Source organism: Chlamydotis macqueenii, chromosome 6 (assembly GCF_036417535.1).
Source record: "Chlamydotis macqueenii isolate bChlMac1 chromosome 6, bChlMac1.mat, whole genome shotgun sequence".
NCBI lineage: Eukaryota > Metazoa > Chordata > Aves > Otidiformes > Otididae > Chlamydotis > Chlamydotis macqueenii.
In genome coordinates this window covers 23,562,857-23,578,289 of record NC_141561.1, presented here as the reverse complement: position 1 = coordinate 23,578,289, position 15,433 = coordinate 23,562,857, and the positions used below count along the sequence as shown (strand labels likewise).

General features: G+C 45.1%; 1 protein-coding gene across 3 annotated transcripts in view; it reads left to right on the top strand.

The window, feature by feature from the left end:
* WIPF1 (WAS/WASL interacting protein family member 1) overlaps window positions 1–15,433 on the top strand; it is a 57,476-nt gene that overhangs the window by 29,666 nt on the left and 12,377 nt on the right. For all 3 annotated transcript variants that reach the window (XM_086751457.1, XM_086751458.1, XM_086751459.1), the window contains 3 exons: window positions 10,751–10,839; window positions 12,356–12,485; window positions 14,689–14,844. In XM_086751457.1, the coding sequence (XP_086607583.1) occupies window positions 10,789–10,839; window positions 12,356–12,485; window positions 14,689–14,844 (337 nt within the window). In that variant the 5' untranslated portion in view covers window positions 10,751–10,788. The remainder of the gene's footprint in view (window positions 1–10,750; window positions 10,840–12,355; window positions 12,486–14,688; window positions 14,845–15,433) is intronic.

The window sequence follows — 15,433 nt, the reverse complement described above, 5'->3', positions numbered from 1 at the left end:
AAACTGGCCAGGGCCTTTCCGTGAACTCTAATGACAGTAAAATCAGACTCTCTGTCTCCACCCATTTTAGTGGAGGTTTGGAGTCACAGCACTTTGCAGCCTGAAATCATCCAAAATTAACTTGCACAGTGGAAAATATTTTTTTTTTTTTTTTTTAATTAAAATCTCTACCAGACCTGGTTGCCTGTTTCTCACAAAACTGATTTATGGGGCTTGCGGCACTGAACTGAGGCTTTTATGGACAGTAACCTGGCTCTGAGGTGGTATTCATTTTTCTGAACTGTCTTTGGCGGAGCAGGCTGCCTTACATTATGCAGATCTGGGGTTGAGTTTTGTTTTATTTTTCCCACACTCTGGGCAGATCCGCTCTTTATTGCTCCCCTAATGACAGGTAATCAAGTTACTCTCTAATTCAACACCTGGGCTGTAAAAACTCTATCTATTTCTCTGAAGTAAGCTGCAGAAGAAGTTTGCTTGTGTAGTTGCTCTTTCCCTGCTGACTGCCCAGGCCACTTACTTAACTTTTTGTTTGGGTTTTTGATGTGAAATCTGAACTAATCTCTGTGCACTGTAGTTTTTCAACATTCTTCTAGGAATATTGCGATATTTACAAGAGAGGGGGTGTGGAAAATGGTGTTTTAAATTAATTCCACATGTCTGGCCCCTTAGGTGCCTCAGATTTCCCCTTTAGAGGTAGTCACTATTTTGATGTTATTTTATAGATGCTGCCTTTAGACCAGTCACAGTTCACTGCAGGTTTAGTAAGACTTAGTTGATTGTGAAGAAGACACAATCAGCCTATTTGAATGCGGAAGCCAACTGAGTTCTAAACCTACACCTACTAAAAAATAAAATAATCTGACAGTGTGTGAGATCCTTGATCCTTTTCTGTATGCCTTCATTATAGTAAAAAGTTTTCAACTGCACCTTCATGTCATCCTGTTGGTCAGAAGAGAAGTGTGAGTGAAGATAGCTTCAGCAATGGCATTGTACGGGTCACAACATTATTGATTTAGTGCCACGGAGAGGATGTGATATGGAGTGTCCTAGAGCTCCCATGATGTAACCTGTGGCTCCAAACAGGCTCTTTTCATCTCAGCCTCAGGATTTGCAGAGGAGAGAAGCCACTCTCCTTATAACCACCACTGTGAAGGGGACCCACAGCACACTGGTGGGCAACCACGGTCAGCAGAAGTCCAGCAAAATCCCAGGGCTTGCTCACCAAATTTGGTTCCTATGACTTCTTTCCATGCTGACTGAAAGTTGCAACAGCTCGAGTGTCCAAAAAAAAAAAAAATACCCATTCAGACTAATTCCTGCTACATTTTGGCCTTTTGTGCCATAAAACAGTGGAAAGAGGAGGTCGGGGGGGGAGAAAAATCTTCCAGATTTCTGTCAATTTGATTCAAATGGCAGAATTGCTTTCGTGCTACAGAAAGGAAACAAATGGCAGACCCATAGGATCCCAAAAAAAAAAAAAGCCACAAAACGAAACAAAAACACATGGAGCAATAGGCTTAAAGGCAAAAGGCGGGGATGCTGATGTGAACAAAAGTTTGTGGGTTTGTTGTTTTTTTTTTTTTTTTTTTTTTCCATGGTAACGAGCTGGGGGCTCCAAGGGCCAGCCCATGCCTTTCCACCTCTGGGTCACCAGGTGTGGGAAACATCCCTTCTTGCACTCTGCCTGCCTCTGCGTGGGCTGCCTGCCACGGTGAGGCCATGAATTACCTTGTCCGGTTGGAGAGCTGAGCAGTGCTGCGTTGTGAGTATAAACTAATGGAAAGAGTCCTGCTCTCCGGGACTTTTTTTCTGATTTAGAACTGAGTAAGCCAGAGGCAATACTTGGAAATCCTTCACTTCTGAACTAGTTCACCCTATCAACAGCTCCTATAGCTTATGAGGGCTAAAGTTTTGAGGAGAAAGCTGTGCAGTGAAGCACATGCTGCTGAACAGCCACATGACTCTAAGTGATGACCTCTGCAATAATGAGACACTGGAAAAAGCAGCTCCACCAGAGGGAAGCTCTTGGGCTCTGTATTAGGAACAGTATTTTGTGAACACAAAATGCTCACAAGGAGGAGATAGATGGTCCTTATTCCCCTTGGTGTGTTGTTCCTATGTGGAGAGGTTGTCCTTACAGCCTCTCCAGAGCACCCTAACAAGGGTCCCTTTCTTTGGGGGTACATGCTGAGGTCACCTCCAGCCGGGGTGAATCCCTCACTGGCTGCGCTGGGCAGCGTGCCTGGGATAACTCGGCCTTGTGCGTTGTTTCAGACGTTCAGGTTGACTAAAGGCTGCCTGGGGTGGTAGGTGATTGAATGTTGCAGGCAGCTGTGCTCGGGACAGCTGAAGCGAGAGCTCAGGCACAAACAGCTTGGTCCTGAACCATCGTTTCTGCCTGGGAGAGAAGGTGAAGCTGTTTGCTGTCGGGCTTTTCTTTGTGGAGGGGTTGGCGGAAGGGCTTTTCATTTTTTGGCACGGATAGGGAGGGAGCTGTAGGAGGCTGCAGTGTCTCAAGTTGTGTCCTCCTGTCCTGAGGGCTGGGATACAGCCCAGTAACTGTGGATTTCTCTGCTACATTTGGCCTGAGCCTCCTGCTGAGAATAACATACGTGTGCTTGTTTTAAATCACTGGCGAGACTCCCTCCCACCGTGCCCAGTGCAGGGACTTTGCTCCAGGCGCCGTGTGCAGGGCTGAGGTCCCGCTCCCCGGGGCAGGGTCGCTGTGGCGGAGGGCATGAGCCCGCTCTCAAGAGTCTGAGCAGACAGGAATATTTCTGTACATCTCCTCCAAAAGTACTGACTGAAAAAAATTATAGGAGCATGGATTGGATGGGAGCAATTTCTTTTTTTCCATGAGTCAGAGAGATACTTTCTGCTGTAGTGTATTTGCTCTTGCATTATCAGCTTTTCTCAAGTCAACATCCAAACACTTCAACTGACCAAAAGCTTTTGCTGCTTCTTCCAAATAGTGACTATATTGGAGACTGGGGGCAATCCTTCAAAGCTAGCCATTGCCTATGATCCTCTGCATATCTTGAAAAATATGTCACTGAAAAGGAAAAAAAAAAAAAACCACTTTTAAAAATACTTGGATTAAAACAACATTCTGACACCATAGCAGCCTATTTCTTAGCTGTAATTTTCCATGGATGCAGCAGCGCTGGATTTCTGCCGTCTAACTCCTGGTTGCCTTTGACAGATGAGGTTTGCTGGATGCAACTTGCTGTGGACCATAAGTGCATCTGGCTGTTACTGCTCTTGGCACCCTGTGGTCATGTGCTGGCTCAGTGGTCTGATAGTCCACTTGTCACTGACACCCCACAGTAACCTGCTTTGTTACTGTTTTGCTGTGATGGCAGGAAGTAGATCAAAGGTGTTTAGGGGGTTTTAAGGCTCTGGGGAGTTGCCCAGTCTGAGCTGCAGTCGGTGCTGCCTGCAGGGTCACTGCGCTTGGCTGGGTGCTCAGGGATGAGGGAGGTGAGCGTGAGGGGTGGAAGAAGATGGAGATGCTGTAGGGTCGGCAGGGTGCGAGTGCCTGGGATAACACATGGAGATGTGAAAGCACCTCATGGCATCCTCTTTTTTTTTTTTTTTTTTTTTTTTTTTTTTTTTTTTTTTTCCTAAATAGCCTTGTACTTTGTTTGCTGTTGTGGTTATTTATCTCACTGCTCCTCACTAGCCCCCAGCACCTAAATCTTCTACATAGCTCAGTTATATTGTTCTAAGTTGTAAAATATTAAAACACTGCAATTTATTGAAAAGGGTATGTCTAAAACAAAACAGAACAAAAAATATATCATCTCTCTGCAGCCTGTGTAGGGCTGAAAAAAATATTCACTGTGATACTGGCTTGACATGTGTTTCTTCCACAAGAACTGCCTCGTGCACTCCTGCCGGAGACCTCCAGGCTCTTGCTTTCCTCCTGTCTCCTTTTTGGCCCCTGACTGCAGCAGGATGGCATTGCCTCCCCCAAGTCAGTCACTGCCGAGTTTGTACAGATGCAGTTCCCCGTGGCAGATTTTCCTGTTACTGCCATCTCCTGTGTGTCATTCAGGTTGGGGTTAAGTCCTGTTTCGGGGCCACAGAGACCTCATCCACTTTATGCATGTGCTGGTGAATGAAGCCTGTCATCCATCAGGAGGCAAGAGCTCTCGGGCATCCCGTGTACTGGCTGCTTTCTCTGCCCTGGCATTTTGCTAGGGGATGGCATTTTTCAGGCTGTGTGGAAAGTCGTACTCATACCACTCATTTCAGGTACTGTGGAGAGTTTCTTTGAAATACAAAAAGTCCCAGACAAAGATGGCTTCCTCTCTCTGGCAGCGGCAGCTCCCCAGAATTTCCCTGGGTCTCATACATCCAAAGTAACTTCTGCTCTGTTGGTCTCTCTTTTGGCTGTCTGGTTCTCTGCAAGCGGTTTTAAGGGTGAAATGTTAGTGCCTCCTTTTGCTGCCACAGCTTCCTTCAGAGAGGTTCAGACAATTTACATTCTCACACCCTTGCAATGTCCTTTCTTGGGCCACACAGTCTTGTAATCCCTGCACCAAAAGGAGTGTCATTTCAGCCAGAAGCCATCCTTAAAAGACAAGTCACTGATGTTAAAGGACCCAAAAATACTGAGAGTAACATTTTAAATGTTCTTTCCTCCTGGGCTTTGGAAGGTTATCCCAGTTAGGAGGAGTATAGGGCAGTTATACAGCAGACTTGCGGAGTCTTATGTAAATCTTGTATTGGGTTCCTTTAGCGCCTGTCAGAGGCTTTGCCCTGCTCTGTGTGAGTGATTGAGGCCAGAGAGTCTCCTAAATATTCTTTCTTCTCCCTGTAGGGGAATTCCTCTTCAGTATATTTGGGTAGCTTCACGCTGCACTAGGTTTGGTTTGGTGTCCTTCTTGAATTCTTCAGGGGTTGAAAACCATCTATCTTTATATTTATTTATAGTTGTCTATATTTTTAGAAACGTCAATAAAAAGAGAAGAAGAAAAATATCTGATAATTTTCAGATGGGATTTACTGGCATGGTGTTGTGTGGGAGGAGTGTCTTCAGCATCCTCCGAAGCTCTCATCCACACCCAACTCTTAACGCAAAGAGCCCCTCTGGCCTTTGGAGGATACGGTGGTGCGGTCCGGGAACGTAGACTTCCCAATGACTCGGGTCCACCAAGGAAAGTGGGAGCAGGGGGACTTGAACAAATTTCATAAGAAAACATGGTAACTTTTTTTTATCAAAACGGTTTGATACTTCTGTACTCCGTTAAAAAACGATTCATGAAAAAATACTGTGGTCTGTATGAAACTGATCTTAAATTATTTTCCAGCTACTTTGTAATGTGTTTATCGTTAGTTGTCCTTTTTGTTTTGAGAGCTACCTTACTAAAATCGTTGGTAACCTAGCCCAATTTCCTCAAATTCAGATTTTTTTTTCACTTTTCCTTTCTTTCATTAGCAGGAAGTAATGCATTTTGAAAGACCCAGCTCAGCACTGGTTTGGAAGTTCGGTCCTTTTGCATAGAGGGCCAATCATTTTAATTGGCAACTTTGGGGTTTTTTTCCCCCTGAGTTCTATCGCTTCTATTTTATTTCTACAGTTGTTTGTTCCTTCCTCTTTTATGGCTTGGAAATTAATCACACAGGAAATGATTAACCACAGCGAGCTGTCTGCCTCTGACTCAATGTGTTTCAGAGGGGGTGCCTCAAAGCAGCTCAAAATGGCTGACGAGGTGCGGACTTGCCATCCAGTTGTTCGTGCTGTCCATCCCACGTTAAATGTCACATTTCTGTGCAGCAGTTGTAATGCTCCTGAAATTATTTCTGAAGTACCAAATTAAATGGGAGATGCCCAGAATTTATGTTTCAGGGAGTTCAGTTCAGTGCCACTTCTGCATACTGCTCCTTATGGATCACTTCACGGAGCAAGGGGCTCTTTGCAGAACACATCACATACTGTCTCCTATACTTTGGTTTTTAAATGAAGTCAGTTTTTATCACAATGTGTTATGTATCATAATATTTTAATACCATTTCCGATAGTGACTGCAGGGTGTGCCTGGAGCCCCCAACCTAAGATGGACATGGACCAGTTGAAGAGGGTCCAGAGGAGGGCCATGATGATCAGGGTGCTGGAGCATCTCTCCTATGAGGACAGGCTGAGAGAGTTGGGGCTGTTCAGCCTGCAGAAGAGGAGGCTCTGGGGAGACCTTATAGCGGTCTTCCAGTACCTCAAGGGGGCCTACAGGAAAGATGGGGAGAGACTGTTCAGTGGGGCCTGTTGTGATAGGACGAGGGGTAATGGTTTTAAAATAGAGGGAGGTAGATTTAGATTAGATATAAGGAAAAAAATTTTTACACTGAGGGTTGTAGAACACTGGAACAGGTTGCCCAGAGAGGTGGTGGATGCCCCATCCCTGGAAACATTCAAGGCCAGGCTGGATGAGGCTCTGAGCAACCTGATCTAGTCAGGTCGGGGATGTCCCTGCTCCTTGCAGGGGATTTGGACTAGATGACCTTTGAAGGTCCCTTCCAACCCAAACCATTCTATGATTCTATGATCATACGATTTCCCTGGGATTAGGTGGGCTAATGGCCGGGGTGGCTTTCTCAAAAGGCAGCAGCTGCAGGCTGTGCGCACACCCTTTGGAGAACGTTGCTGGTGGCCTGCAGGGAGGCTGGCCTGGCACCAGGGTTGTGGCTGAGGCGGTGCAGAGCAAGTGTGAGGATCGCGGTGGGGTGCCAGCTCCTCGCAATGGCAGCAGCCCCAACTGGGGCCGGACCTCCGGAGGAAACAGCGGTGTGCACGGTGCTGCTGGCGCCTGCCTCGCAGCGGGAGAGCAGCTGCCGCCGCCGCTGCCAGCTGTGGAAATCCTTCTCTCTTGCTCACAATGCAGACCTTTGTTTTGGGGGCTCAGGGGCCGATGCTGTGGTGTATGTACCATAATCCTTTCTGCTGCTCTTCTAGATACAACATTTCCATATAGCTTCTTAAAAGCTGTGATAACTTACACTACTGCCTGGAAAATACGCAAGGACAGGTGTCCTGGGTTTCAAAGTACCAGTATACTTTCAGTTCTTTTGGAACTGGTTCCTCTTCAGCACCCTGCAGCACCAAGTGTTATAAGCAACTTGGTTGTTAACCAGTTTGGTAGGTAAAATTTATTACTGGGTGAATCAGTTACTATTTCAGGTATTTTTATAGTGTCAGCTGTTAGCAGTTGAACATAGTGTCCATTTCTTAAATCCAGCTCTTTCCCACTGACCAAGAGCAAATAATGAACTGAGCCCATCGCTGCAGTGTAGAACAGTAACCAAAACTTCCTTTGCACTCTAATTGCAGAGTTATGCTTAACATCTTAGGACATCTCTATACTCTGCACAAAACAGCGATCTTGCAAATAGTGGTGAACAAAGTGGTTGCAGAATTCAAGCTCAGCGTGGTGCTGACTCAGCTGCTTTGCCTCTGCAGCCCGAGGGGTGCTGCCCATCCCAGGGGTCAGCCCCAGCACCGCCGTGTGCTGTGTGGGCAAGCCCCCGGCGCGCTGCGTCTCTTCAGCCCCTTGTTATTCTTCATACAGGCTTACAGTGACCCAGTTTAAAAATCCAGAGCGCACCTTTTTTTTTTTTTTTGCTTACAAACAGTCAAAGAAATAGATTGTGCAAAGTTTAACCACCAAACAGCCAAGGGTGAGTTACAGCTTCAAAGATGGAGGTGCCATTTCTTGCTGCAAAGTTTCAGCTTGAGTTTCTGAAATTCTCAGCAGCAGAGTCAGAGAGTGACAGAAGTGAGACTGAAGCAGTGCATAACTTAGATTGTCAGATTTTAGCTTAAAAACTGGAGTGTTTAACTGGCTCTGTTAAGTGTATGTGTTACACTCTTGTGTGTGGGCACACAGATTTCTGAGTCATGCCATATGATCTCTTTTCTGATGGCTCCTAAGGGAAGTGTGTGCTCTAGATCATGAGTAAACAACTCTGCGGGATGCTTGCATCAGACTCCAAGCCGGTTCTGCCTGAGTTTGGACTATTACAGAAGTGTGTCCTGTGCTTCCAAAATGCCATTTTCAGACCCCCTTAAGTGACTGCCCTGGAAGCTACAGGGCTTGTTCAGCAGTAGCTGAATGCTGAGTTCATCAGTGTGCAGCTGCGTACCTAATTTCCACTCCTGTCCTGTTGAGAAAGCCCTTCGGTACCAGCGGAGGTACTAGCTAATGTGCAGCTGGTGACTACAGATACCTCAGAGGATGTCATCCCTCTGGAAGATGGGATTGCAAAGAGAGGGCACCCAGTGCCTTTCTCCTTCCTACCTCCTTGCAAATAGTGTGTGCAAGGGGGGTTTTGGAGAGGCTGGATGCGTCCATGGGTAGTGGCTTCCCCTTAGAGAACTCATCCTTAGACCGTTACCTTGCTTCACCTCTGTCTCCACCAATTCCTTAAGCAGCTGGTCTAAAACAACCCTGTTAAAAGGGAAAAAAAAAAAGTAGAACAGACCAGCACAAGCATGCAGAAAGCAATCACTTAACTGACAGGGAGGTAGACAAATTATGGCATTTGCAAAAACACTGCTTTTTAGAGAAAGCGCTTCGTAGACCAGCTGTGAAAAGACTGTGTTAAGAAACAGGATGATTGTGGTCTGCTGTAAGAAATAATTTTCCTGTTGACTATTTTTTTAAACAGGAAGCTGAGGAACAAAGCACCGTTAGTCTTGGTGCTTTTAATAGGCTTCAGATTTCAGATATTGCATTTAGGATAAGCAGATCGGGAAAGGACAGGGCTTCGTGCAGAGTTTTATGTAACGAATGAGAGCAGAAGACGGGAATATAACGAGTCAGGCAGATGCTCTGGATGTGAAGCTGCTGGTTCTCTGGAGCTGCTGTAAGATGCTTGGTAACTCACCAGAGGACTGATGAGAGTACGCTGGTCCGTTTGCAAACACAACATGTGTTTCTACAGTGCTGCATAGGCTTGGCTTCACAGTTTCCTCTTTGTCAGTCAGTCTGTCTGTCTGCCAGCTTCCCCTCTGCTCCTCTTGCTCTTTCGCAGTAACCGGAAAGAGAAACAGTTTCTGCCGTACAAGAGAAGAAAACCTGCAAACACTAGAGAAACAGTAGTGCCTCGCGCCACTTTGAACTCCATGTTTTTTTCTAGTCAGCCAGAGCTAGGGGTGATGTGTCCGACTCCTTTCCAAACCCTTTTCTCCTTAAAGATTTCAGACAAAATGCATTTAAGTCTTATTTCAGAAAAGCTTTCTTCTGAGGAAGGTAGCTCAGCATTTTTTTTTTGTATGGGTTTAAAGCTGTATTCTAATTTTTTTGAAGTATGAGCATCTGACAAGATAAATCTCTACTTCTAGCCATTTTTTTTCTCACACATGTATCATGGATCAGCTCAGAGCCATGACAGACTTTGTAGGTGGTGACTCACCTCAACTTCTCACTGCAAATTTTGTTCTATTCAGACCATTTTCCTAGTGCTCATTTAAACTGTAAAGGGTATTTTACATAGCATGAAGTTGATTTGGCAGATACTGTGCTATTACAGTTCTCCTTGGTTTTATCAAAAACAATTAAGTGACTTCAGAAAGTAAAAGCTGTGTATTCTTTTAAATAACCGCTCTGCAGACCTCAGCGGTCAACCTGGGGGTTTCTGGAGAATAACCCTTGTTCTTGTTCCCGCTGTGTTTACCTGTCTTGTGCAAACATGATGTAAGTGGTGGCAAATTGCTGTTACTGAAGCTCGCTCAGGTAAATGGCAAAGAGCAAAGCACATGCTGAAATGCCATAGCACCATTAGAAAAAACCTGGAGTCTCCGACAGGCACAGTTCCTGCGAGCAGTGTGCCAAAATGCCACTAGAAGTCTTTGTAACTTGAAAAAAAAATCCTCGATGCTTTTCATTTTTTTTTGGTTAATATTTTAATTGCAGTGAAGTTATCCATCTCAGGTGTGACACTCCTAGGATTGCCCTAGGTCAGAAGTTCTGCTTGGGTGGAGAAAAGCAGGAGGCTGGTCCCTGGCACAGAAGCTCAGGGAAGGCTGAGCTTTGGCAGCCAGGCTTTTCCCTCTGCAGCAGCCGGCAGCTGAGGGGCCAGGCTGCCTGCTTGCTCTTCCTCCTCTGGGAAGGTACAGAGAGCATGACTGTGTGCTGCTCCTGAGAAGGAGGAAGGTGCATTCAGAGGTGATGAAGGAGCTGGGTGTCTTCAGAGCAACTAAGGAGAAAGGAAGAAGCATGAGTCTGCTAGAGCTCTGCCGTTCCACCCTCTACCCGTAATTGTGTGTGGATCTTCCAGCAGTGTAACGGCCTTAAAAGATCAGCATCTCTCTTTCAGTATGATCTTAAAGAGATGATGCCTTCCTGAAGTAAGGGTTGATGGTATAGCTATGGGATTATCCTGAAGTACTTCCACAGGAACAAGAGTGTTGGATTAAACGCGGTTGGTTTTTGTTATTTATTGTTGCATGTGACCATATTGCATTTTTGTGCATTGCCATACCAATGCACGGGTTGTATATGTGGGCAAAACTGGATATGTTTGTCTCTGAGTTTGCATGGCAGTAGGGGTCATGTAGGGAGCCCCCATTTAAGGATGCAGCTGGTTTACATATAATGAAACATTAAGTGCTTTATGCAGACTATTTAGACTTAGAAAATGTAGCAGATAAACCTGTTAGCTGCAGGGATAGTTTTTAGAGTAGAAAGTACTGCCCAAGGTGACAGACTTATTAATCTCTGGGTCTTATGTGTTTCTGTGTTTTGCTGTGCAGGTTTCTCAGCGGGACCAGAAGGAGGTCAGCCTTCCACCATGCCGGTGCCTCCCCCTCCAGCTCCCCCTCCGCCCCCAACACTGGCCTTGGTAAGTTTTACAGGAGGTAAATGTACAGTATTACACTATCCTCTGCTGCTGCTTGTCATATTGAACAGGATGTTCAGAGGTGCTGAGGTATGGACGAGGGTATGCGTGATATTTGGAGAAAGCTCTCCGACATTTTATTTATGGCTGATGATTGATCCTACAAGTAGGACCGTCACTTCCACTCCCTTCCAGTGCCCATCGGGATGTCACTAGCCACATTGACTCTCCATCCTCCTCTTCCTCCCACACTGGTGGTTTGATCTAGTGTAGGGATCCTGGGCAGAGAGGCACAGCTCCTGAACAGCTTGTCTAAGTCACAGGACTTGAAGTCTTGCTCTCCCCTGGCCTTTCTCCAGCCACATACTCCCACCTTCTCCCTTGTTCTACTTTAGTACTTACATAACCCTAATAAAAAAAATTAATCCTATTTTTTTTTAAATTTGGTAAGGATAGTTCTTAGCCAGCATAGCTCCCTCAACCAGCCTGTTGTGTCAGAGTGCAGGATCCACTGCTGGCACAGTGTAGTGGGTGAGACGACATCAGACCTGACTGAAGACAGCCTAAGCTGGAATAAAGCTTGTGCTGTGTTTGCCCTCCGACAATCACCTCACTGACAAGAAAGAAAATGAAATGTTGTTGTAAAGTACTCAGATATTTTGATCAGAAACCCGAGCTGGTTACACAGAGAGGTTGGGCTGTGCTGCTGAAGACTCTTTCCCTCATTTTCTACCACAAGCAAGATGTGGACTCTGTGCTTGGTCTCTCCGTGGCAACTCCCACCACCTTTCAGGAAATTTCCATAACACTGATCTGATAAGTTAGAAAGCTTTTCAGGAGCCCCATTTCCTAGCAGAAATAACCATATATACATGCATGTGTGTGTACATAAGTGTATGTTTGTTTGTTTGGGTTTTTTTTGCTACTTCCTTGAAAAACTGTGTCACCAAAACATAAGTGAAAAGAGACAAACCTCATGCACCTAAAGGTTTTATTTGATCTATTTTAAGAGGTCTATATTGTTGAAGTGGTGATTGCCATTTTAAAGTATTTCTATTAAAACTAAAATAGTAAATACAACTCCATCTTTCTTTTGATTTAGCCAGAATTTCTATATTAGGAGTTTTCACTACAACATTCAAAAATGTCCACCTTTTTGTGTAATCAAATTATGCATGTAGTCTGTTCTTGTTCAGTCTCCAAAATGGCAATTTGCCACAGATGTGCCTTGGCTTTAAAAGAAAATCAGAGACATTAAATCTTGAATTAAAAAAATATGAACTCACATAGTAAGTGTTCTGTTTCCAGCAAGTACTGTAGGTTAGAATAGCAGCAGTGTTTGGCGCCTTGAGGCAGCTACCTATAACATCATTCACATCCCAGACGCAGCACGCTACCCGCTCTAGTGCCGTTAAAACAGAAAATGAGGTCTCGGGTAACTACTGTCTTTGAGCAGAAATTTGTAGCTAGAAGTTGAGGTTTATTTTGCCTCCTCATTTTTTTTTATTTTATTTTGCAGGCAAATACTGAAAAGCCATCCCTAAGCAGGTCAGAACAAGCAGGGCGAAATGCTCTATTATCTGATATTACCAAAGGAAAAAAGCTGAAGAAGACTGTTACTAATGACAGAAGTGCTCCAATTCTAGACAGTAAGTATGCTTCTGTATGTTGGAATTTCTGCAGACATTAATAGTTCTACATATCTGAATGCAGAAAATTATTTTATGTATCACCAGATGAACTGCCATGAGAGAAGCAGGTAAAATAAAAGGCCAAAAGTTGTCATATATAAATTCTCTTCATCATGGATTAAGTCAGCTGAGAAATCAGGTACTGCTTATGAAATGTGAGTGATAATTTGTTTGCTTACTCCCTTAAAGAGTTAACTTTCTTATTTGCTTAAATCACAAAACTATGCAAACCCTACTGGGAGCTCTGCTCAGGGGCTGCAGCAGATCAGGTAAACAAAACCCCCATCAGGACTGAGAGCACAGAGAATAAAGTGGAATTGCAGACTCCACTTTTGCATAAACAGCATAAAAACAAAGGCACCCCTGGAACCACACCGTTGGCTTGTTAATGGCCCCAGTGCCACTTAAAGCAAAACCAGAGCCAGGAGCCACAACCCCACCTGGGTGTCACTGCTGGACTCTGTTTTGCCGCTGCTGGAGTGACTCGGGGGTGTTCTCTTTTTGGCTGAGCCTTGTTGCTCAACCTGCCTTGTGGTGCTCTGGCACAAGGCAGCAGCTCCACTTACCTGTGGAGCTGGAGACAAAGTCTCCATCCAGCTGCGCTGCTGCGGTGTCTCACTGTACATCTCGGCAGGAAAAGCCTGTGCAGCAAAAGTGTTGGGAAGACAGAACAGGAACGGGAGAAGAGCAAGGAACAAGGGCCTGCCACGTCAGAGGAACAGCGTTTATTGCCTAGGGAGAGAAGACACTTCTGCAGACCAATTAGCAAATGTGATACACCTCAGTCGAGGTCTGGCCATGCAGTTAAAGGCTGGACTGTGGTAGGAAGATGATGAGGAAAGAAGGAAATGCCCAAAGGAGTGTGATCAAATAAGGATAATAATAATTAAAAAAACCCCAGTCCTGCAGTCAGTGAGGTACTTAGTTTTTAAACACTTGGTTATTATCTCTGACAGTAAAGTTACTGTTCTAGCTATTGTAATGAGCTGGCGAAAACTATTAAAGGCATTAAAGGAGGGGTAAACAGTAAGATTAAAATTATGCAGCCTATTATCTTGTTTACCTGAATTAACAAATCATGATGAAAGACTAAACCATAGTAGCAGCATTTCTCCAGAGGTTCACACCCTATGTGAGTCAGAGCTGAACTGAGCTAGCATGCTTAAGAGAAGGATGATGTGAAACATTCCTCCATGGACACATTCTTCCTCCTTTTTACTTTGAAGGCAGGGAAATTTTTACCCACACAAAGCTGTGGAAATCAAGATGCCAAGAAATTAAGCAACTGATCCTCAGCCATGTAGCCCGTCATCTGAGAGCGGATCTCCACAGGTATCCCAGGCTCTGGGCCTGCTCATTTTGCAGTGATGCTCTGAATAGGGCTCTTCCCTGTGTTTGTAGCTGTGGAAGCCTCTTCATTTTACACTTAGGACTCCAGTGTTGTCACAGCAGAAATATTGACATTAGAGAGAAATGGGAGAGGAAGGGCAGTGGCTGATAAAATAATTCCTCCCTATTGGAAAAACTAGCAGCTAGTGATCCTGTCACTGCATTTCTAGACCTACAGGAAAGTAATCAGAAATGAAATATCTTCCTCACGAGGCTTTGTTTAAATAAGTAGATGTGTTGCAACATCAGTAGTGACAGAGGTCTGTGCAGTCCCAGAAGTGATCACCAGAGATACCTCCAAGAGGAAGGACACCTCTGCCTTCCTTCCTTCCTTCCTTCATTTCCCATGAGATTGCCCTGTCTTTTGGTTTGCTTATGGGGAAGTGGAAGGGAAGGATAAGAGAGCAAAGGTGTGAAGAAATGGGAAGCAGCTGCAAAGATGCTAACAAAGACAACATGATATTCTAGGAGGTCTCATCCATGCTCAATTCCAAATTCTCCATAGCAACTATTTCTCTGCTTTCCAGTCCAGAGCAGACTAAAGGAAAGTGATCGCTTAATAAAACACAGCGGCTATGTTTATTGCATCACCTCTTCCATGGTGCAATAGTGGTGGTGATGGTAGCTGTGATGATCCAGCCTGGACAAGGATTTGTGTGTTTTGAAAGCTCGTCCATTTTTCCCCAGTTACGAATGTCGCTTTAATGAAAGAGATGACTTTGCAGGATCAGTCTTGCTTCTCTGCCTAACGTCGGGGATTATTTCCCAACAGAACCCAAAGGACCTGGTGGAGGAGGTGGTGGTGGCAGCAGCGGGAGTTTTGGTGGTGGCGGTGGTGGCAGCTTTGGTGGTGGTGGACCACCTGGCCTTGGAGGCCTTTTTCAAGCAGGAATGCCAAGGCTCAGATCTGCTGCAAGTCGAGATGCTGGTAAGAAAGACCTTGCAGTTTCAGTGTGAAAAAGTAAATGACATTGCTTAAAACCTTCACAGCACGGCAGTAAATTACCTGCTGGTACTGAAAAAGTCTTTAAATATCTTAGGCTCTTAGGAAATGTAGTTTTCAGCTTGAACCTTGTTTTATTCTTAATACTAGGTTTTCTGAAGGAGAAGTGAGACTAGTCTTTACACCCATCCTCCTAGTTATCTATAAAAACTAAAGATCTCAGCAATGTTGAATTGCTACCTGCAAAGTACAGTCAGGCAGAACAGGTCCTGCCTTAGCTGTGGGTGTGCAGGACCAGAGGGAAGCATAAGAGGATTCCAGGTTAATGCTCCCTTGTGCACGAGGAAAAAGGATCTACTTTCCAAATGGAAAGTACATCTGCGTCAGCTCCACAACAGCATGATTTACCACTGAGGGAGTGCATGAGGCATCCCAGCTGGCTGGTACGCACGCTGCAGTTGGAGGCTTGTCTGGGGCATGTGCTGGATTCTTCTGGCTGCTGAGACAGCTGCCCGAAGCCTCACGCCCTTTGGAACAAAGGAGATCTGGGGCCAGTGAGTTTTGTAAGGTTAAA